The sequence below is a fragment of the Sarcophilus harrisii genome, chromosome 5 (assembly GCF_902635505.1).
Source record: "Sarcophilus harrisii chromosome 5, mSarHar1.11, whole genome shotgun sequence".
NCBI classification, from domain to species: domain Eukaryota; kingdom Metazoa; phylum Chordata; class Mammalia; order Dasyuromorphia; family Dasyuridae; genus Sarcophilus; species Sarcophilus harrisii.
The window spans coordinates 264,441,250-264,462,347 of record NC_045430.1 but is presented as its reverse complement, the minus strand read 5'-3'; the positions used below and the strand labels follow the sequence as shown (position 1 = coordinate 264,462,347).

The window sequence follows — 21,098 nt, the reverse complement described above, 5'->3', positions numbered from 1 at the left end:
ATGAACATCTTCTAAGAAAATAATGGAAAGTACATCAATGTGGTATGTGTGTATAGTGTATATGAATATATGTATACATATACATATGTGTGTGTGTATGTACACACTCACACACACACACACACATCCCCTTATTGACTCAAAGCTTCAGGGTCAAATAGCTACAACCTATGTCTCTAAATATTGTGCTCCTTCTAACCACTTACATCGGCTTTTATTAAGCACCTAACTCCCACAATTAGATGCAGTAATGACATTGCCCACTTCCTAACAGCACCTTCTTGGCCCACAGATTTTGCAGACTGCAAAGGTGTTGAAAACTTCCTCTCCCACGCACACTGCTTTATTAACCAAGATAAACCAACAAAAGACAACAAATCTAAAAGTTTACTGAAGCAGGAAACCAACTTATGCAATATATACAGTGGCGATGTCAGAAATGTCTTCCAGTCTCCCTTACAGCCATGATTTCAATAAAGTTTATTTGTGTTCCTCCTAGAATGTAACATCTAAAGGCATTACTTTACGATCAGGTAAATCTGAATCACATAGCAAAGCTTTGAAGAAGCTGTCCTTTATACCGATATATGTATTATTCCATTGGCTCCCAATAAGAAAGTTTAAAATGTGGTCTAATGGGAGAGGATATGGAGAGGAAGAATTCACAGAAGAGCTGAAAACTTTTGGTGAAGAAGAAATGAAAATGAGTGACCTTGGAAATCATAAGCACTATGATTCCTATCTAATGATTTATTCCTGTTTGTTATACTACTAGTATTTAGCAGAATGTTCCCAACCCTGAGTCCTGCACACCTGACTGTCCTCCCCTCCCAGACCAGGCCATTTCTCTTTCAATATCAAGAGATTCTATGGGGAACAACAGGACGCAGCTTTCGTGGTTGTAGTGAACCTGAACAATATGATGCTTAGCTTATGGATGCCCTCATCCTCTTTTGCTCCACAAATTCTGATGACTCACTAAACACCCTGAAACTTCCCCTCTGTCTATCTGTAGTCCTCTGAACCACTAGTGATTTTGAAATTTTAAGCTGAGTTTTTTTGGAAATTGTGCTTCAAAGGACTTAAAGATACTGACTACTGAAGAAAAGGGGATGGAGAGGGAATAATCCCTGGCACAGCACCTACCCTCAGGCTCCTCATGGGAGAGAGGGTCATTACCGTCCCCATTTTGTGGCAGAAGAAATAAAGGCAGAGATCACATGATGTTCTCGGGGTACCCAGCTAGGAAGCGGCCATGGCCACATTTGAACTCAGGTCTTCTGGATGGTTGAGCCAGCTTTCCATCCACTGCCTCACCTTACTGCTTCTGAGAAGACGAGAGTTAGAGACTTTATTCTGAAACTTTAACCATAATGTTCTTCTCCAAAAGAATTGAAAAATATTCTGAACCAGAACAATATTGTTAAAATAAATATATCGTTTTCCAAGACAAGTGTTTTGAAGGACACTTCACATTTGTATGTATAAATTTTAATACCTTTGTTCAAAATGTTAAATTATTTTATTACATTATAACCACATCTTATATTTCTCTCTTCTAAAAAATTCATTCATTAGTTACTTTCTCAACTGGTATATTTAATAGTTTGTTTATCAAATATATATGAAAGGACAACCCACTGAAAATGAACAATCTATATATGATCTAGATTCTATAAGTGCCTGTTTAATGAATTTAAAATGCCTTTTACTGATAACATTCAAGAACTTTTAGGGGTATTTATTCATCTTGGCTATCTGAATTAGAAAACAATCTACCACTTTGACAGCAAATCCCACTTACATACTCAGACTGGAATTTTCTTGGTTGTCATAAGGCATTTAAAAAATTATTAAAGCACTTATAAGAGCTATATAGAAATTAGTTTAAATCACTAGAACACAGATCATCCTTACTTTATTCACCACACTAAAAAAAAAGAAGAAAAAGGACTACTTCAGATTTTATTAATCTGACTCAATGCCTACTTACAGAATGACTATTATGTTCACACTACCATAAAGTCCTACAAAGGAATAACAAAGAATTTAAAGCTATAGTGCTTATAGTTTTGAGTATAAAGTCTTCTGAGAAAACTTAACCAATTAGATTATAAACTCCTTAAGTACAGGGTCTTCCAATCAGATTATAAACTCCTTAAAGGATAGGGTCTATATCCAAATTCTTTGAATGATCCAGAAAAGGTAGTAAAATACTGACATGAATAGTAAACGTTCCAAGGAACATGGTTTAAACATGTTCCAAGGAACATGTAATAACTAGTCATCTTATAAAAATTAAACATTTGTATTGCATAGATGATTAATAATGATTTTTTTTCTTCCTTGACTTAGAAATTATCTATGAAGTTATTATAGTCCACATTATTTCTCATCACCAGTTGAAGACAACTTTAGTCCTCAATAACAAATAAATAATGCTTCTTAACCCATTATGTGCAAAACATCTTGAATTCTATCGCTTGTTACCCGGAAGACACCCTTCCCTCACAAAGAGGCTCTAGAAAAACTGCCCCAGGTTTGAGGCACCCTGTGGGCCAAACACTACTCCATACCATATTCACAAGTGGCAACCAAAACATTTGTTTTCACCTCACAGCCAGCGATCATTTAAAATATAAAGACATTTATTTTAAAAGCCCAGCAAATCAAGAAACTGGAAAATGAGGCCCACAAACATGTACTATCATCTATCAAATGTGTACAGTAATACTGATAATGTCAATCTCACAAGATAATTGTGAAGATCAAATGAAATGTTGCCTGTAAAAAACTGCAATGTATCATGGAAGCATGTTACGAACCTGGTTTATATCATTTTTATGACAATTAACTCAATTACCAAATACTGTAAAAGGTGATTCCCTTATTCATTCCCTTACCCCTCCATAGTTCTTGGCCCAATGCTTTGCATATAGCAGGCATTTAACAAATGTCTATTGAATACATTGATTTTCTAAAATGAGTCTTATTTTATAATCCTACCTTATATCAAGAGCTCTAAATTCCAAGTCATTTCACTAAGTCAATGTGTTTTTGTGATCTGACTTGTAGTAACTTTTTGCCTTTTGTTTGGTGAGCCAATTGAGGTTAAATGACTTGCCCAAGATCATACAGTTAGGAAGTGTTAAGTGTTTGGGGCTGAATTTGAATTCAGGTCCTCCTGACTTCAGGCTGGTGTTTGATAGAACGGAGTCATCTAGCTGCCCCTTTATTATTCTTTAGCTAATGGTGATGAATATCTTAAGGACAAGGAAAGTGATCAAGGGGCAAATTGATTCAACCTGTCTGGACCCCAGTTTACTCATCTATAAAACACAGAGAAAAGACCAGATGCTCTCTCAGTTCACTGTAGCTCTATTATAATGCTATGATTCTGCTCTCATTCCCTCAATTTAAAAATGGGAATACTTTAGGGCTGGGAGGGAAGGGAAGTAATTATATAAGTCAATAATCAATACCCTCCCCTCCCCAATTTGGCAGAGGTTTCTTCAATCTGCTTGTCCCAAGTCAGTAATCATCGTTTAGAATGACCCCCAAATCACTCCCTTACTTTGTAAAGGACCAATCAAAAGCAAATGGGTGAGAAACATAAGCCTGAATGAAAAGAAGCTGCTGACGCAGTTAATAGAACCTGTACTTACAGTTGTTTTCCTAGTGATGTGGTAAAAGAATAAGGGACAGGACCTCAGAGGCCACCTACTGCCAGAGTCACCAAATCTCAGTATTGCAAAGGACCTTCTCTGTCATCTGCCTGTTTGTCCCAAAAGAGGAATTCCTGCTGCACAACACCTCCTCCCCCCAAAGCTGTCATCCCATCTGCAGTTGAAGTAATTTAAGGTAAGGAGAGCTACTACCTCCAATCAGTCATTATTCTGTTTTGAGACACTTTCAAGAATTATTTACCTTATGTTCAATTGAAATCTGCCTCTCCATTACTTAGAATAGTTCTATTTCTGTCTGCAGGAGAAGGGCAGAACAACCCTAGCACCTCTTGAAAGACAGATCACCACCCACTAAATTTTCTGTGTTTTTGGCAAGTTCCTTCACAATGATCCAAGCAAGTCACTTCACCTCCCCTTTTAAGCCTCAGTTCCTTCCTAGGTAAAATGAGTTGGGCTAGATGATGTCTGAGTCCACTTTAGCTCAAAATTCATCACCTTACTAATCAGGTGCAATCAAGAATAGTATGTAGAACACAAAAAGGACCTCTTTACTCTCTTTCATCAGTAATCTCCCACCAAATCAAGTGTGTATCACCTTAACTTCCTGATTGATCCCCAGACACTAATTGCTTATAGGATTCTGCTGGCTTTCACTGATGGATTCCCCCTCCCCCCCCTTTATCAGATAATTAGACACTTTGAGCTTTCATTTCTGTTTCTAATGAGTCTTTCAGTTTATACCAAAAGTGACTTTGAGAACAAATTGTTGTGTTGGTTTAAGAAGAAAAAAAGCCCCCCTATTTAAGGAAAAAAAATCTATCCACCATTGAAAGCTCAATAGATTAATTAGCCTGGAAACAAATCCCTGACTTTACCAGCTGAGTAACTCTAGAGCAGTAGCCCTGTCCTACCAAACAGAAATATGTGCTAAACAAGCAACAATGTCAATGCATCCCCAAGAGAAGTTCCAAGAACTGGTCAATCTTAGAACCACTCCCAGGAGAAAGATTACTGTAGTCGCCTCACAAAGCACCTTGGCAGAACATGAAGCTTCAACTCCCTAGCTAGAAAAAAGCAGATAACTGGGAGGGCTCGGGTAGCACTCCCGGAGACCAGGGGCAGCAGGCAGCTCAGCACCCCCTGGTGAACAGGAGCAGCTGGGAACTGGCCCAGCCCAGCATGCCCACATTCTGTCCAATCTTCTGTAGCACTCTCCACAACTTCCTTACTTTAACAGTTTTGAGTAATGAGATCAATTATGTGATTTCTAAATGCTTTCCATAACTACACTTTGCCAGGACTATAACAATCTCAAACAAAATGCCCAAGTCAAATAAAGCTGAGACCTCCTAAAGGGTCAATTAGCACTTCTGGTCATCTGAATGACTACCTGACTAATGGGAATTTAAATTTTAATGAGAAGTGAGATTTGGCCAGAAACAGCATTTTCCATATGATACTTTGTTTTTATTTTAAAAGAGACCTAGTATGTAAAGTTTTCACAGCAATTTTGCTAAAGATCAGTAAGAAGGGGAGCTGAAGAACTTCCTGTCATTTTTAAGGCAGTGAGTCCTGCAGAATTTTTGAAACATAGAAGAATTAGTATAGATGCCTACAATGTTAGAAAACCATTGAATCCCTGTTACATCCCAATGAATGGGAATTCAATGCTAATTATGCTTTTTTAAATCCTCCAAAACTTCTAGCACAGTCTATGCACAGCCTAGACACCTGATGATTGTTTCTTAAATTGTGTACTAGAATTATTAAATGTTCTTGTGTGTACTTTTAATAAGTATATAAGAAGTATAGACTGTCAACTTTAATGTTTCTATCACGGGTTAGGAGAATAAAATGGATGTTCGTGAGGATTAATTTTTTAGTCATATTTCATCATAAGGGGGCACTATGGTAATATTTAGAGAGATTAACTGAATAGGAAAGAGGGAGATAACCAAATGAGTAAGTCCACCATCAAGGAATAAACAATTGATAGCAAAATGGAAAAGGGCTATCATACTTCAAATTAATTACACTCAGATAAAATTATATTATCCAAGATATTGAACTGAGAAAAGATGACTGGTGATCAACAACAACAAAAAATGTATTTGTTTTAGAAGATGGAATCACGATAAAAAAAAATATTTTAAGTATGATCTTAAATGTTCTTTTAATAACTTATCAAAGATAAAATAGAAAACTGCTTAAATGTAGAATTAGATAATGTTTGAATATAGTCGGCAACATAATGTTTTCTATTACTGGCTCAGCAAGCCTTCATCAATTTAGCTCCAAACAGTGGGTGCTAAAATTCAACAATGCTCATTTAAAATAAGGACCAGATGTTAAGCCGAAGGATCTTTTATGGCTCTAGGTGAGCAAATTAATTCAGTGGTATTTTTGAAGGACACACCTGCTTGTCATCTTTGTTTTCCTTCTGCTCCTCTTCTGCTTGTGGTGCTTGCCAATGCTCAACAATACAAGAGAGCGGTGTAAACGTCATATAAAAAAAGAGTGATAAATATGTTTTCTGAAAAAAAAATGGGCATTTTTTTATATGTGCTACTTTCTTTAATAGCAAATCCCATCCAGTGTAATAAAATGCTAAATTAGCCAAAATAATGTATTTCTTATGAAAACTGTGCTTCCCAGTTGAAACATAAAGCAGTTTTGTTTTCTTGCCTCTGAATTACCATCATAATTTCACACACAATATTGTGGTCATTTAGTTGCAATTAATAAAAAAAAAAAATCTAACATTATCATTCAGCTAATTTTAGAATTTTTTTTTTTTACATCTTCCGTATTTAAACAAATACAGTAATTAAGTCCTTCAAATTCAAAACAAAAGAAATAGGCCTGTGTATGGTATCATATTAAACACTGGTAGACAGAAACATTTTGATTATTTATAATCATTCACTTGCTGAACCTTTCAATTTAGCAGGAGCATCAACTACATACACAAATTGACAATCTCTTTAACAGATGTATTTGCTCAGTAAAGTTATATGGGCACAAATCAGACTACCACCAACTAAGAAGAATCAAAACTGTAAGCAGCCCAGAAGGCAATTAATTTATGTCAGGTGTGTTAGCAAGTTGTATCTGCCATCACCAACGGTGTTCATAGAAGACATGCATGGAGAGAAGACGAGAAGACCGTGTCCTAAGAGCAGGACACCAGCCCAAGTATGAATGGGGTCCCTTCCTATTTCTGTCTGTCTGTTCTCTCTCTCTCACACGCTCGTGTGCACGCACACGTCTCAAGCTAGGAAGAAAATTTCAAATGGGTACAAATAGAACTCAGAGAGTCATGGGAAGGCGTGAAAGGGTTGCAAGTTATACAAGTAAACATCCATAAACAGAGGGCATCATCAAGCCTTTGAGAGCATTTTATTGTGGAGGACCTATAACTGTCTAAGGGATGGGGTATGGTGTCAAGCAAAATGGGACAACAGCTTCCTGGGAGGGCAAGCGTACAGAAGTGCAGTCAGACCTGGCCAGGAGCTGAGGGTCTCCCTGCCAGCTCCCTGGGGCCAAGGACTGGAGGTAGCTAGGGCCAGGAGACTCAGCTTACCATTTGGGGATGACATTCGTCCCTGGGGTGGGGCTTGGAAAGATCCTATGTAGATGCTTTTTCTCTTCAGCTAAAGGGCAACTGGCCAACTGTCTGGGTCCAACAAGCCTGCCTACCTAGGGCAGGGGGTCAGGCCTGATATCTTCCCCTCCCCCCCAAGTCTGTATATGGACCACAATCCTGTTTTCTCAGTGAACAGGTTCTCAGCTCATAATTCCATTAATTCCTTGTTCAGTCAAAACCTCCTTCAGACCGTTTTCCCATACATTCTTTCTTCTTGTCCATCACCTCAGTAAACCTCTCTCTTCTCCCTTTTCATTCCACTTGTGAACTAAGACGCCAATGATCATGGCTCATAAGTTTTAAAAAGTAAGAGTAATATATTTGGATATAATATATCCAAAGAGATTATATATATATATATATAATATAAGAATATATTATATATATAAGAATATAAGAAATATAAGAATATTTAATATTATATAGAGAGAGCATCTCTATATATAAGAAATATATATAAGAAAAATATAAGAAATATATATAATATATAAGAAATAAATATATATTATATAAGAAAATATAAGAAATATATATAATATATAAGAAAATATAAGAAATATATATAATATATAAGAAAATATAAGAAATATATATAATATATAAGAAAATATAAGAAAAATATATAATATATAAGAAATATATATAATATATAAGAAAATATAAGAAATATATATAATATATAAGAAAATATAAGAAATATATATAATATATAAGAAAATATAAGAAATATATATAATATATAAGAAAATATAAGAAATATATAAGAAAAATATAATATATAAGAAATATATATAATATATAAGAAATAAATATATATTATATAAGAAAATATAAGAAATATATATATATATAAGAAAATATAAGAAATATATATAATATATAAGAAAATATAAGAAAAATATATAATATATAAGAAATATATATAATATATAAGAAAATATAAGAAATATATAAGAAAAATATAATATATAAGAAATATATATAATATATAAGAAAATATAAGAAATATATATAATAGATAAGAAAATATAAGAAATATATATAATAGATAAGAAAATATATGAAATATATATAATAGATAAGAAAATATAAGAAATATATATAATAGATAAGAAAATATAAGAAATATATATAATAGATAAGAAAATATAAGAAATATATATAATATATAAGAAAATATAAGAAATATATATAATAGATAAGAAAATATAAGAAAAAGGAGGTTGTAAATTTTGAGGTGGAATCAGACAACATGAAGGATGAGTGCCATCAATTTTTAAATAAGAGTTCTTAACTTTCTGACTATGCCCTGACCCCTCCTTCTCAAAATGTCGGTCAATGCTCAAAATAAAATCCATAGGATTATAAATCCATATACACACACACATTAAAACTAAAAGAGACAGCATTTGAACTCGGGTCCCCCTGACTCCGGGCGTATCCCTCCGCAGGCAACTATATTTATTTTATTTACTTAACAAAACTTAAAAGAACAGGAAGCCCCATGGCTCGGTCAGCAGCCCCTGCCTGCAGAGAGCAACCTCCAGGGCTGGGAAGCTCGCCCTCGCTGGGGGTCCCGCATCCCTCCCACTGTCCTCCGCGCGGCGCTCCGCAGGATAATGGCAGCGCCACGGTGGTCGGTTGTGCTCGGGCAGACACGTGCTTCCGGGTCCTTGGGCACGTGACTTACGCACAGCTGTCTGGGGCGCCAGCCCAGGATCAGAGGCGAGGGCGGACAGAAGCCCTGCAGGCCAGAGCCAGCCTGCACCCACGTGACAGCCCCGGGACCGGGCGGGACAAGGCGCATGTGCGCCAGCCCCGCCTCTGCAGGAAGCCCTCCTGATCGCAACCCTCCCCCTCCCCCCACTCCGCCCATTCCCGGTACTCGGACATTTGGAAGTTTGGGGGACAGGAACCAGGGTTAATGAGCCTCTCAGCCTCAGTTTGCTCACCGGAAAAATGGGGATAGTAAGTCCCTCTACTTTACAGTTGCTGTGAAAAGAAATAGTATTTGTAAAGCGCCCTGAAAGTCTGAAACACTACAGGAATAACTGCCATCATTCCCTGCAGAGGGAAACCTGCACGGCTGCGCCTTAGGAGAGGGGCGGAAGGCTCTAGCTCACAGTGGCTCAAGCTGGATGCTCTCTATTCATACTAGGAATGCCTCGTTATTGTTATAATTGTCCCCATTTGAGAGATGAGAAAACTGATTTGCGCAGCAGCCGAAAGCTCATCAAAGTCGGGGGTAGATTTGAATCCAAGTCTCCACCTGTGTGGAGGGAGGAGGGGGCGGGGCCGCGCATGCGTGGCGGAGGGGAAAAGACTCAGGTCGGCTCCTTCCTTTCTCTCCAGCCTGGAACTGCTACACTGCCCCGTCACAGAGCAGGCCCGGAGCTCCCAGGAGACTCCACGGGAAGCATGGCGACAGCGGCGCTAGGGGTGCCTGGGGGCCGGGGGCGCAGAGCTGAGGGCCCCGAAACTCGGCCCCGCCGCCCCCGTTCTAGTCCCGCTCCTACCTGCTTGGTTCTGCTCCATCTCAGGCTGCGGCGACGGCGATGACGTCTCCATAGCGCGAGGAGGGGCGGGGCCTCGGTCGGGGGGCGGGGCCTCGGTCGGGGCGGAGGGCTTTATCCCGTGCCTTTCCCTGTGGGGATATGAGCGGCCGCGTCCTTGCTTAGCTCCGCCCCTTTCTGACCGCTTCTTGACTTCTTCGGCGTCTACTTCCGCCACGCTCCTCGAACTCGCGCCTGCGCTTCGGGACACCTCCTCCCTTGCGCGCTCTCTGACTTTTCCTTGGCTGCCACTGGGAAAAAGGCAGCTGAAGGAGATGTGGGGAGGAGAAAGGCTTTGCGCATGCGTAAAACGGGGCGGATTCCTCCCTCCTACGGCGCGCGCGTTTGAGAGACCCCCTGTAAGGGGGCGGGGGGAGGGGAGGAAGACCCCAGCCTCGGCAGGTAAAAGACCCTGAATTTTAGATCCTTTCAGGGGGCAAGAAGACCACATTTTCCCTCTCGCCTTTTCATTCGCTGTGGTAGCAAGGGTTTGGACTTTACCCATCATAACTCTAGAATGCAAACTTTTTTTTTTTTGCTGACGCCATGGGGGGTAAGTGACTTGCCCAGGGTCACACAGCCAGGAAGTGTTAAGGGTTTGAGGGCAGATTTGAACTCAGGGCTGGTGCTTCAGCCACTGCTCCAGAATGTGTTTGGGGGCCGGCACAGTTCGGGGACCTGGCTTTGCAAGACACAGAGTGATTGGCTACCCGGATCTCAGAGATTCTGTCTGATCAGTTCCTTGGGCCAAGGGGATCGCGCTCAGGATGGCGCCCCCAGGGGTCCTTCTCCACTCTTTCTGCTCCGCTCCCCTCCTCCCCCAGTAAGCTGACCATTCCTTCCCTTGTCCGGCCTGCCTAGCGCCTTCCTGTCCCCGTCACACGCTTGTGGGTCACTAACTCGCGTCTGCACCCCAGCGCCCTTTTCTAGAACCTTCCTTTCCCCATCACATCCTTGCGGGTCAGTATCACGCGTCCGCACGGGCGGCCCGCCCCCGCACCCCAGCGCCCTTTTCTAGAACCTTCCTTTCCCCGTCACATCCTTGCGGGTCAGTATCACGCGTCCGCACGGGCGGCCCGCCCCCGCACCCCAGCGCCCTTTTCTAGAACCTTCCTTTCCCCATCACATCCTTGCGGGTCAGTATCACGCGTCTGCACGGGCGGCCGGCCCCCGCCCCCCAGCGCCCTTTTCTAGAACCTTCCTTTCCCCATCACATCCTTGCGGGTCAGTATCACGCGTCCGCACGAGCGGCCGGCCCCCTGCACCCCCAAGCAGGAGGCGGGCCTTCGGGCTTTGCCGGCCTTTGTATCTCAGCCGTATCCTGGTGTGTGACAGTAGGAGGTGCTTAATATTAAATTAAATTGATGGCTATAGACCTTCTAGAAGGGTGACACTGGATGAAAGGTAGCCATTCCCATAGAGAGTGGGGGATATTGCCACGCGGGCTGCCCAGCAAGCACAAATCGATCCAATACATTTCCCATGAGGTGTCTAAGGTTTCCCAGTTTAATGCCAGGGTAATAAGATTTTGATTTCCTGTAGGATCCAAGGAATGGTGTCAGAGGAAAAAATGGGGGAAGTAGGGAGTTTGGATAAAGGGAGCCGCGGGGTTCCCAGTGACTGACCAGAAGTGGAGCTAAGCACTGACTCCATGAGCTTTGGCTAGGCTGGGCAGGCAGACCACGGACACCTCAAAGGTATGCTTATAGGGGAGGCACTCAGGGACGATGAGCAGCACTATAAAGGCCTTGGGGAAGCTTGTAGCATTTCCCAGAGTAGGTGGGAGCTGGAAGGTTGCCAGCCCCTCACCGCTGAAGAGGAGCATGTGGGTACTGGGTCCTTTACTCTTGGTAATGCATCAGTATGGATCCATTTAACTTAACTTACTTAAAAACACCTTCGGCACGTTTTTGCTTTTACAGCCCAATCATTTCAAAGATATCTCCTCCCTCCCCCTATGCCAAATGAGCACTCCTTTGAAAAAGGAAAAATAAACCGAAAAGAAAGGAGATAGGCGCCAGTAAGTGAACACAGTGTGTAAAAGTAATTTGAGAACAGTTGGGAAGAGCAGTCTCTGAGGACAAAGTTCTTGAACATGGAAGAGAGCTCATACAAAGAGACGGATGAGGAGTGACAAGAATTCCCTGCATCAGGGCTGGCCCAATGAAGGCACAGAAGCTGTTCCTTCATTCAGCTCATCTCCACTAACCATGAGTGTCCCCCAAGATTCTGTATTGGGTCCTTGTCTCTTTTCCTTGGGTACTATTTTGCTTGGTCTGATCAAGTCAGATGATTCTCAGATTTGGCCTCTTTCCTTGCCTCTAATCTCACATGTCCTGCCGATTCTTGGACATTTTAAATGGGATCTCTGTAGACATGTCCAAAACTGGACTCATCATTTGCCCAAAAGCTCCCCTCTTCCAAACGTTCCCATTACTCTGAAGAGTACCACCATCTTTCAGTCACCCAGCCTCAAAACCCAGATGTTATCCTCAACTCATCTCCCACAAATATCTAGCCAAGTTCTATTGTCTCTATGTTTGTTACATCTCTCATGTCCCCTTCTCTCCTTTGACATTGTCCCCACCTTGGAGCATGATCATTTTGTGCCTGGACTCTTTTAAAAGCATTCTGCTTATTCTCCCCCTCCTCAAGTCACTCCCCTCTCATCTAATCTCCATTCAGCTACCAAAGTCATTTCCCTAAAACACAAGTCTGAGCATGTCATCCACTACTCAGCAAACTCCAGTAGCTTCCTATGTCTCCAGAAGCAATTGCAAAAGGCTCTGGTTATGGCATTCGAAGCCCATAGTGCTAGCTCTCTCTTAGCTTTCCATTCTGACACTCCCTAACATGTATTCTTCAGTCCAGTCCCACTGGCCTCCTGGCTGTTCCATGAACAACATCATCCACCTTTTGGTTCTGGGAATGTCAGGCAGCTCTGGCTGTGGCCTATGCCTGGAATGCTCTCCTTCTCCCACTCCAGTTACTAATATCCCTGGCTTCCTTTAAGTCTCAGCCAAAATCCCACCTTCCACAGGAAGCCTTCTCTAACCCATTTTATTATAGTGCTTTCTCTCTGAGTTATTTCCTCTTTATTCTCTATATAGCTTTGTATGTATTTGCATGTTGTCTTTCCCATTCGATTGCAAACTCCTTTAAGATAGAACTGTCTTTTGCCTCTTTTCATCCCCAGAGCTTACCACAGTGCCTAGCACACAGCAGGCACTTAATAAATGTTTAGTGAATTGAACTGAAGACTTTTTCATTACATCCTGCCATTCATGCTGGCAGAATACTTTAAGGCTTGGTGCTGGGCTATTTTCTCTCTGGATACTCTCAGCAACCTCATTAGCTTCCACTTGTTCAGTAATTATCCCTAGATGGATGATTCTCAGACTTATGTAGGAAGTTCTTATCTCTCTCCTGAACTCCATTTCAGTTTCATCAACTGCTTCCTGGACTTCTCCAGATAGATGTTCTACAAATAGCTAAGAGGCTGGGATTTGACAAGGGCAGATTATACTAGAGTTTTTCAGGAGGAAATAATATAAGACTGGAAATCATATGATTTCATGTTAATTATATTTGCATTATAGAGGTGAATTTTCTGAAAATCTTTGCATAAGAGATGATCTATCACAATTCACATGTATCTGGGTCTTCTATTGATTAAATATTTTGTATAAGAAGAATGATTGTATCTGTGAAAGTAAATGTTCAAATTAAATGAAAATATCAACACCTCCTTATTAAATCAGATGTAGAAATTTTTCCTTGCAATGGTCCTGTGAGATAGGTGGGTATTATTAATGCATAAATCTTTTCCTTGTCAGGCTAAAACATTTAGCTTTCTTTTATTTTTTTTTACAGTACATATCCCCATTTAGGCAACATTATTCTCTAGGGCTATGAAGCTATATCCAATTTTCTTGATCTAGCACATAAGGGCCTCTAACTGTGGGACTGAAATATAAACCTTCCAACCTGCAGCAATATGTTTAAATCAGGGTGAACTGTATGTGAAACACTCTTTAAATGAACAAAGGAAATTTAGCACTGTGAACTCTCACTTATCAGATGTGAAGAAAGGTGTGAAAAAATCACCTCTCACCTCTGGGAAAGCTTTCTCTTTTTTCTTTTGTTTATGCTATGTGGTGCTTTCTGGGTGGCCACCAAGGCCATGTTTTCCTCTGAGTTCAGAGAGCTTCAATACTAAGATGTCCCATTTAATGATATGTGACTCTAACTCAGTTTTTCTATTTCTTCTTTCATGACCCAATACATATATTTTAATTTTTATAATAATTTGTATTTATTTTTAATATTTAAATGTTTAATATTTTAAAATATTAAAACTTTTAAAATAATTTAATAATAAAAAAATTTATAATAAAATTTAAAAGAGATTATGATGTTTTTTGTAGTAGCAAAGAACCAAAAGTAGACATCCATAAATTTAACTCAACTCAATTCAACAATAAATTGCATTGAAATGAAGTAGAAATTATGGCAATAAAAAACATTTTTAGCACTTACTATATGCAAAGCAGTGGGGTAGGAATAGAATAGCAAGGCAATCTCTGCTTTCAAGAAACTAACAATCTAATGGGGGATGATCAGACATGAAGAAGGGCTAAGTTGTAGATCACATGGAAGGGCTCAGTAGTTCTGAAAGAGGCAAATGATAATGAATTTTCTTTAGTGTCATTTCCATTGAAAAAAAAATCTATATCCATTCCTGACACTGAACTACTTGAAGGTGCCAAGAACTCTAGTGAAAGAACTTTCTCTGCTAAGTCTTCAGAAGTTCTGGTTGTTGAGGATGTGATAAAATAAGGAGAGGCTGAGACTGATAAGAAATCTGGGAATAGAAGGCAGGGAAATAATAGTTGAATACATACAAATGTGACTGAGTTCCTCATTCACTGTGAAACTCACCGTGCATTATGTCATGTGAATACTGTGGAATATTTTTGTGCATTATGAAATTATAAAATATGATAGTTCATATCTATATCTTTGATCTTATGAAGAGTTCAGGGAAACATAAGAAGATTCATTTGAACAGATGCAGATCAGAGTAAGCAGAGCCAGGAAAACAATTTACATATGGACAAAATAATGTAAAGAAAAGCAGTGACTTTTGACTTCAGAAAGCAAATCAATAAAATGATCATTGTTTACTTCAGAAGATTGGTAAATAAAAAATTGTTTAAAACCTTGCCTCTGGTACTTCTGTAGAGTGAGTCACTTAACCCCTCTAGATCTCCCTTTCATCATTTATAAAATGGAAGTAATGATACCAATAGTTGCAATAGTGATACACTGAGAGAAATCACTATCTGTAAATGACTACTAGTAGTATCCTAATCTGTCCAGGACTTCTTTAGATAAAATAATCCCCTGTCTCTGGCTTAAGTAACACATGTTAAGGATGCACAAACAAGAAATTTGTGATTCAGGTTGGATCTATAAAGCAGCAGTCTCTACTCAGAGTAATGATAATATGATCAGCACAATCCCATCTTGACACCAAGTTCTGAAGAATGTAACAGAAAAGGTGAATCATACAAAACTGAGGTCATAAAAGAAGAAATTCCAAGCATTGGGTAGAGGTCAAAAACTGAGGAGATGCCATAGAGAAGCCAGAAAGGATTAACAGAGCCAGCTGTAATTCAGCAGGCTTTGCTTGCTCTGAGCTCTTGGACATAGTTTAATCGATGATTATAACAATTTGTATATGCTTATAAATTTAAAACGTGTTTTGCCTTCCCCAATTAAATTTCTTTTTCTTTTCTTTTCTTTTCTTTTCTTTTCTTTTCTTTTCTTTTCTTTTCGCTTGTATTTGTTTTTCCAGTGCTTAGTAGAGTATCTGGCACATAGTAAGTGCTCAATAAGTACTCTATTATGTATTTATCTCTTCTGGCCTTCAAATTAAATATTTCCAGGGAGCCTACTCTAATTCTTTAATTTTTACATATAAGAAACTGAGGACCAATGAAATTGATTGCTTTTCCTGATCTCATTAGTAATTGACAAACCCCAGATTTAAATCCTGGCCTACTGACTCCATATTAATAGTTCTTTACCCAGACCTTTTATACAAATTACCATATAATATGAAACCATCTCCATTCGTCATCCAGGTCACCCTTCTCTGGATGTTTTTCATCTTATCAATGTCCTTCCTCAAATATGGAGCCCAACTACTGAAGCACTTCAAATATAACCTAACTGGCACTTGTAAAAACCTTTACAACTCTTAAGATTCTGTGATTTGTAACTTGTCTAACTTCATGTTCTTTATATTGAACCTAAAAGTTAAACCTGATCATTATCTGCTAGAATACCACATTAGTGACCCAAATCAGCTTGTTAAGACCTATTTTGGTCCTGGCTCTTTATTCTTAGCTCTGCTGGCGATGTGTGATTTTTTTTAGGTAGGAAAAAAAAAATCTGCACATTGGTGACTATGTCAATCTAGTGTTGTTATTGTAAAGATAAAAAGAGAAATGTATGAATATATATGTATATGTGAATATGAAAATTCAAATATATGGATAGAAGTATATTAGATAATTTTTTCTTCCAGAAATGGTGGTAAAAGAAGTTAATGTTTTGTAGATTGCAACCATACTATGCTTAGATGCAAAGTTCTATACTTAATCTTTTTGACAAAAAGGAAACATTTTCTTGCCCCAGAGAAGAGGCTTAAAAATACTTGTCAACTGGTAAATACTGTATGTCATTACATGACTTGTAGCTCAAATTGTACTCTCTGGGAGCAGTTGCTGCTGTAATCTGCATCATCTGAAACCCTTCTGCAATTGAATCAGGAGATGGTAGCAAGGTTCACCATTGATCTTGTTGAATTGTAGTTAATCATTACATTAATCATAGTTTTTCAGCTTTTCAAAGTTGTTTTTCTTTTCAATTTTCAATTATTGTTATTGAATAAATTATCTTGATTATACTCACTTAAATCTGCATCAGTTTTTAAATTTTCTCATTCTCTGAAAAATGCCCTTTTTGTCATTTTGTATGGTATGATAATATCCTATCCTATTACTACATGACAAAGTTTTAGCCATTTTGCTATTGATGGGCACAACTAAAAGTGCCACTCTATGGGTCCCTTTCTTAATTTTTTATTTCTTTGGTTGTAGCCTTGGTGGAATTAGTAGGTAAAAGAGTACATACACTTAGTGTTTCTTTGGAGTATGACTCCAAAATGCTTTCCAGACTAGCTGGATCATTTTATAGTTCTACACATGTAGACCATCATCGTGGTTGTCCATACTTTTCAGGTCTCAATATTTCAAGATGCTTTTTGAGATTTTCTTGACAAAGATACTAGAATGATTGGTTATTTCCTTCTCCAGTTGATTTTACAGATGAGGAACTGGAGGTAAACAGGGTTAAGTGAATTGCTCAGAGTTACACAGCTAGGAAATATCTGAGGCTATATTTAAAAAAGGTCTTCCTGACCCTAGGCCCAGTATTCTAGTCCCTTTACTACCCAGCTGTTCATATATAAAAGTGTTATAATGTTGTTCCTCTTTGACTTGTTTACCCAAGATCTTTTTATCTTATTGCTATAACTAACATTTCTAGAACCATATCAAATAATAGTGTGAATAATGGACATCCTGTACCCATACTTTATTGGAAAAGACTCCAGCATTTTTTTATTACATAAAATTATGGTTCTTTTTCAAAGATAGATAATATTTTATTTATTACCTTGCTTTTTAATGTCTTAAAAGATATGGGTATTGTGCTTTATCAAAAGCTTTTTCTGAATCTATTGATATAATCATATGATTTTTATGTTTTCATCATTAATATGATCCTTTTTCTTATAGTTTTCTTAATATTAAATCAGTTCCCAATTCCTGGCATAAATCCAATGTAGACATAGCACTGAAACCTAGCCAAACATCTTTGTTTATTTTTTATTTAAAATTTTTGCCTTGATATCCATTAAGAATATACCACATGAATATGATAGAATGATTTTGGCAGGATCCTTTTTTTCTTTCAAATAGTCAACATAACATTAATTTGATTGCTCTTTGATATTTGATAAAATTATTTTATAAATTTATATGATTGGATATGATTGGACAAAATGGATCCTAGTAATTTCTTCTATTCTTCATTTGTTATGAATTTTCTTTCATTTTGGACATGGCAATTTAATGTTTCTATCCTTTTAAAACATCAGACTAGTTACTAGTTCATCTTTTTTTCTCCCCCCAAAACCTTTTACCTTTATTTATCAATTATCAATTTATCAAAGGGTTTCTGCAAGCATTTGACAAAATACAACATCCATTCCTAATAGAAAACACTAGAGAACATAGAAATAAACGAACTTTTCCTTAAAATGATAAGAATCTATCTAAAATCAGAAGCAAGCATTATTTGTAATGGGGATAAGTTAGAAGCAGTCCCAATAAGATCAGGAGTGAAACAAGGTTGCCTATTGTCACCACTATTATTCAATATTGTTCTAGAAATGTTAGCTTTAGCAATGACAAGGAAAAAAATGGAAAGAATTAGAGTAGGTAATGAGGAAATGAAACTATCACTCTTTGCAGATGATATGATGGCATACTTAGAGAATCAACTAAAAATCTACTAAAACAATTAACAATTTTAGCAAAGTTGCAGAATATAAAATGAACTCACATAAATCATCGCCATTTTTATATTACCAACAAAGCCCAGCTGCAAGAGATAGAGAGGTCCCATTTAAGAGAAATCCTATTTAAAATAAGTGTAGATTAAAAAAAAAAAGTCCCCCCCCCCATGCTTTCAATTTTGTTTATTTTTATAAATGATTTTTAGAATTTAAATTTTGGTGCTTAGTTGTGATTTTTTTTTTTTTTTGATTTGTTGCTTTTCTGGTTTCTGGGGGCGGGGGTTGTGTTTGTTTTAAGTTGCAATTCATTCATCTGTTCTTTTCCTCTTTTGTTGATTAAAGTATTTAGAGATATAAAATTTCTCTTTAGGACTGCTTTGGCAGCACTTCCAAGTTGTCTCCTTATCATTTTCTTTTATAAATTCTCTTATTATTTCTTTTATTTGTTCATTGATCCACTAATTATTTAGGCTTAAGTTATTTTATCTCTAACACTTTCTTAAAAGGAAGGAAAAGAATAAACACTTATATGTCTATTATATGCCAGGCACTATACTAAGTTGCTTTATGGATATTATCACATATGATCCTCACAACAACCCTGTAAGATAAGTACTGTTATTATCCTCATTTTATAGTTGGGGAAACAGACAAACAAAGAGTAAGTTACTTGCCCAGGGTCATACCCAGAGGTAAGTGTCTAAAGATGGTCAGATCTCCCCGCCTGTAGACTCAGGACTCTATCCATTTTACCATCTAACCCTTTATGTCATATACTTTGTATTGCATTGTAGTCGTTAAAAAAAATGTATTTTATGTTTGTTTGTATGTACTTGTGAGGTCTTTAGGTCCCAATACATGATCAATTTTTTGTAAAGGTGCCATGTATAAGCCAAGAAATATATGTTCTCTTTTCTATTCCTTTTTAGTAATTGGTAGAGGTCTATCATATCTAACTATTCTGAATTTGATTCAAGTCCTTAGCTTTTTTCTTATTTATCTTTTTGTTATGTTTTTCTAGTTCTGAAACTAGTTATTCATAACTCTTACTGTTTCTTCCTATACATTGACTACATTTTCCTTTTTACATTATTTTCTTTCCTTTTGAGGATCATTTCATACTTCACCTTTCAAAAATGGTTTTTGTTTTCATTTCAATAATTCCTCTCTAATGTGACCTTGCTTCTTAATTCTCCTTTTTCTTATCCCTTTCCTATTCATTTTCCTGAGAAAAATGTATTTCTACACCAAACTCTTTGCATGTATACATGTGCCCAACTCTCCTTTGTTGGGTTCATATTAACATGATGTTCATGTTAATCCCACTCTCACTTCTTGATGGCTTATATAGTTTTCTTCTATTGTATCCTTGTACTCCCCCTTCTGTATTAGTGTATTCCTTTTATCTTGCTTTCTCTTTTTTCTCGTAAGCTTATCTAATCATGTCAAAAAGTCTATTTCTTCTCCATTTATAAGAATATAAAATATTCATTACCTTTCAGATCTTTACAACTATTAAAATATATTTATTTTTCTATATTTCTTTTAACTCACATATTTATATTTCAAAGTTTCTATTTAACTCTGATCTTTTCATTATGGGATACTTGAAATTTTTATCTTTTTTAAAGGTCCATTTTTTAACTTGTAGTATTATACTCAGTTTTACTTTTTATCTATGTGCTATATGAAATATTGTGTTGCAAACTCTTCTTTATCAGGTAGCTACCAAGTCTTGTGTATTCCTTACTGTGACTCCTTGCTACTTGAACTTTTTCTTGTTTTCAAGACTTTTTAAAAATTGTGGTTTTCTGGTAGTCCAGAAATTCTTAGCTTCTTTCTCTCTCTCTCTCTCTCTCTCTCTCTCTCTCTCTCTCTCTCTCTCTCTCTCTCTCTCTCTCTCTCTTTCTCTCTCTCTCTCTTGTTTCTCAGGTCAGTTGTTTTGTTTTATAGTAAATATCTTAAATTGCCTTCTCTTTTTTCAGGCTTTTGATTTTGTTATCTTTTGGAGTTATTGATTTCCGCTTAGTCCATTTTTATTTTCTGGGAATCTTTTATTTGTGAAAGGATTTGACCTTCCTATACCAAATTGCTTATTCTCCTTCTAGTTCTTCCCACTATAACTCCCATTTCCTTCAAAATATTATTTTTAATAATTTTTTAAACTCTTGTTTGATTTTTCCAGGAATTGTAGTAGGTTTATGGCCAACTTATGTTTTGTTTGGAGCTTTACTCATACATGTAGAGATATTTTCTTTTTCAGATTTTGTTCTTAGATAATATTGATCATTTTTGACTTTGTTTATTCATTGTTTTTCAAAACTTACATCTTGGTTTCAGTTAGGCTCTGTGTGCTTTTGGAAGGAATAGTATTGGGAATTGTTTGCTTCTGACCTATATTATCTGGGGTCTTATATTGTTTATTCTATTAATGAATGTTGTATTTTCCAGGGAATCCAGGAATAACTTGTGCCTTCAAAATGCCACCTTTAGAACTTTCTGGCTCAGGCTGATCTACAGCATGGTATAATCTTGAAATTTCTTCCCAGTATTATTATGTAGGC

The 21,098-nt window shown here is 37.6% G+C and overlaps 1 protein-coding gene across 2 annotated transcripts in view; it reads right to left on the bottom strand.

Moving 5' to 3' along the window:
* Positions 1–10,235, bottom strand: part of CMC1 (C-X9-C motif containing 1) — a 76,246-nt gene extending 66,011 nt beyond the window's left edge. For both annotated transcript variants that reach the window (XM_003772035.4, XM_012551378.3), the window contains exon 1: positions 9,849–10,235. In XM_003772035.4, the coding sequence (XP_003772083.2) occupies positions 9,849–9,900 (52 nt within the window). In that variant the 5' untranslated portion in view covers positions 9,901–10,235. The remainder of the gene's footprint in view (positions 1–9,848) is intronic.
* Between the last annotated feature and the right edge of the window lie 10,863 nt (positions 10,236–21,098).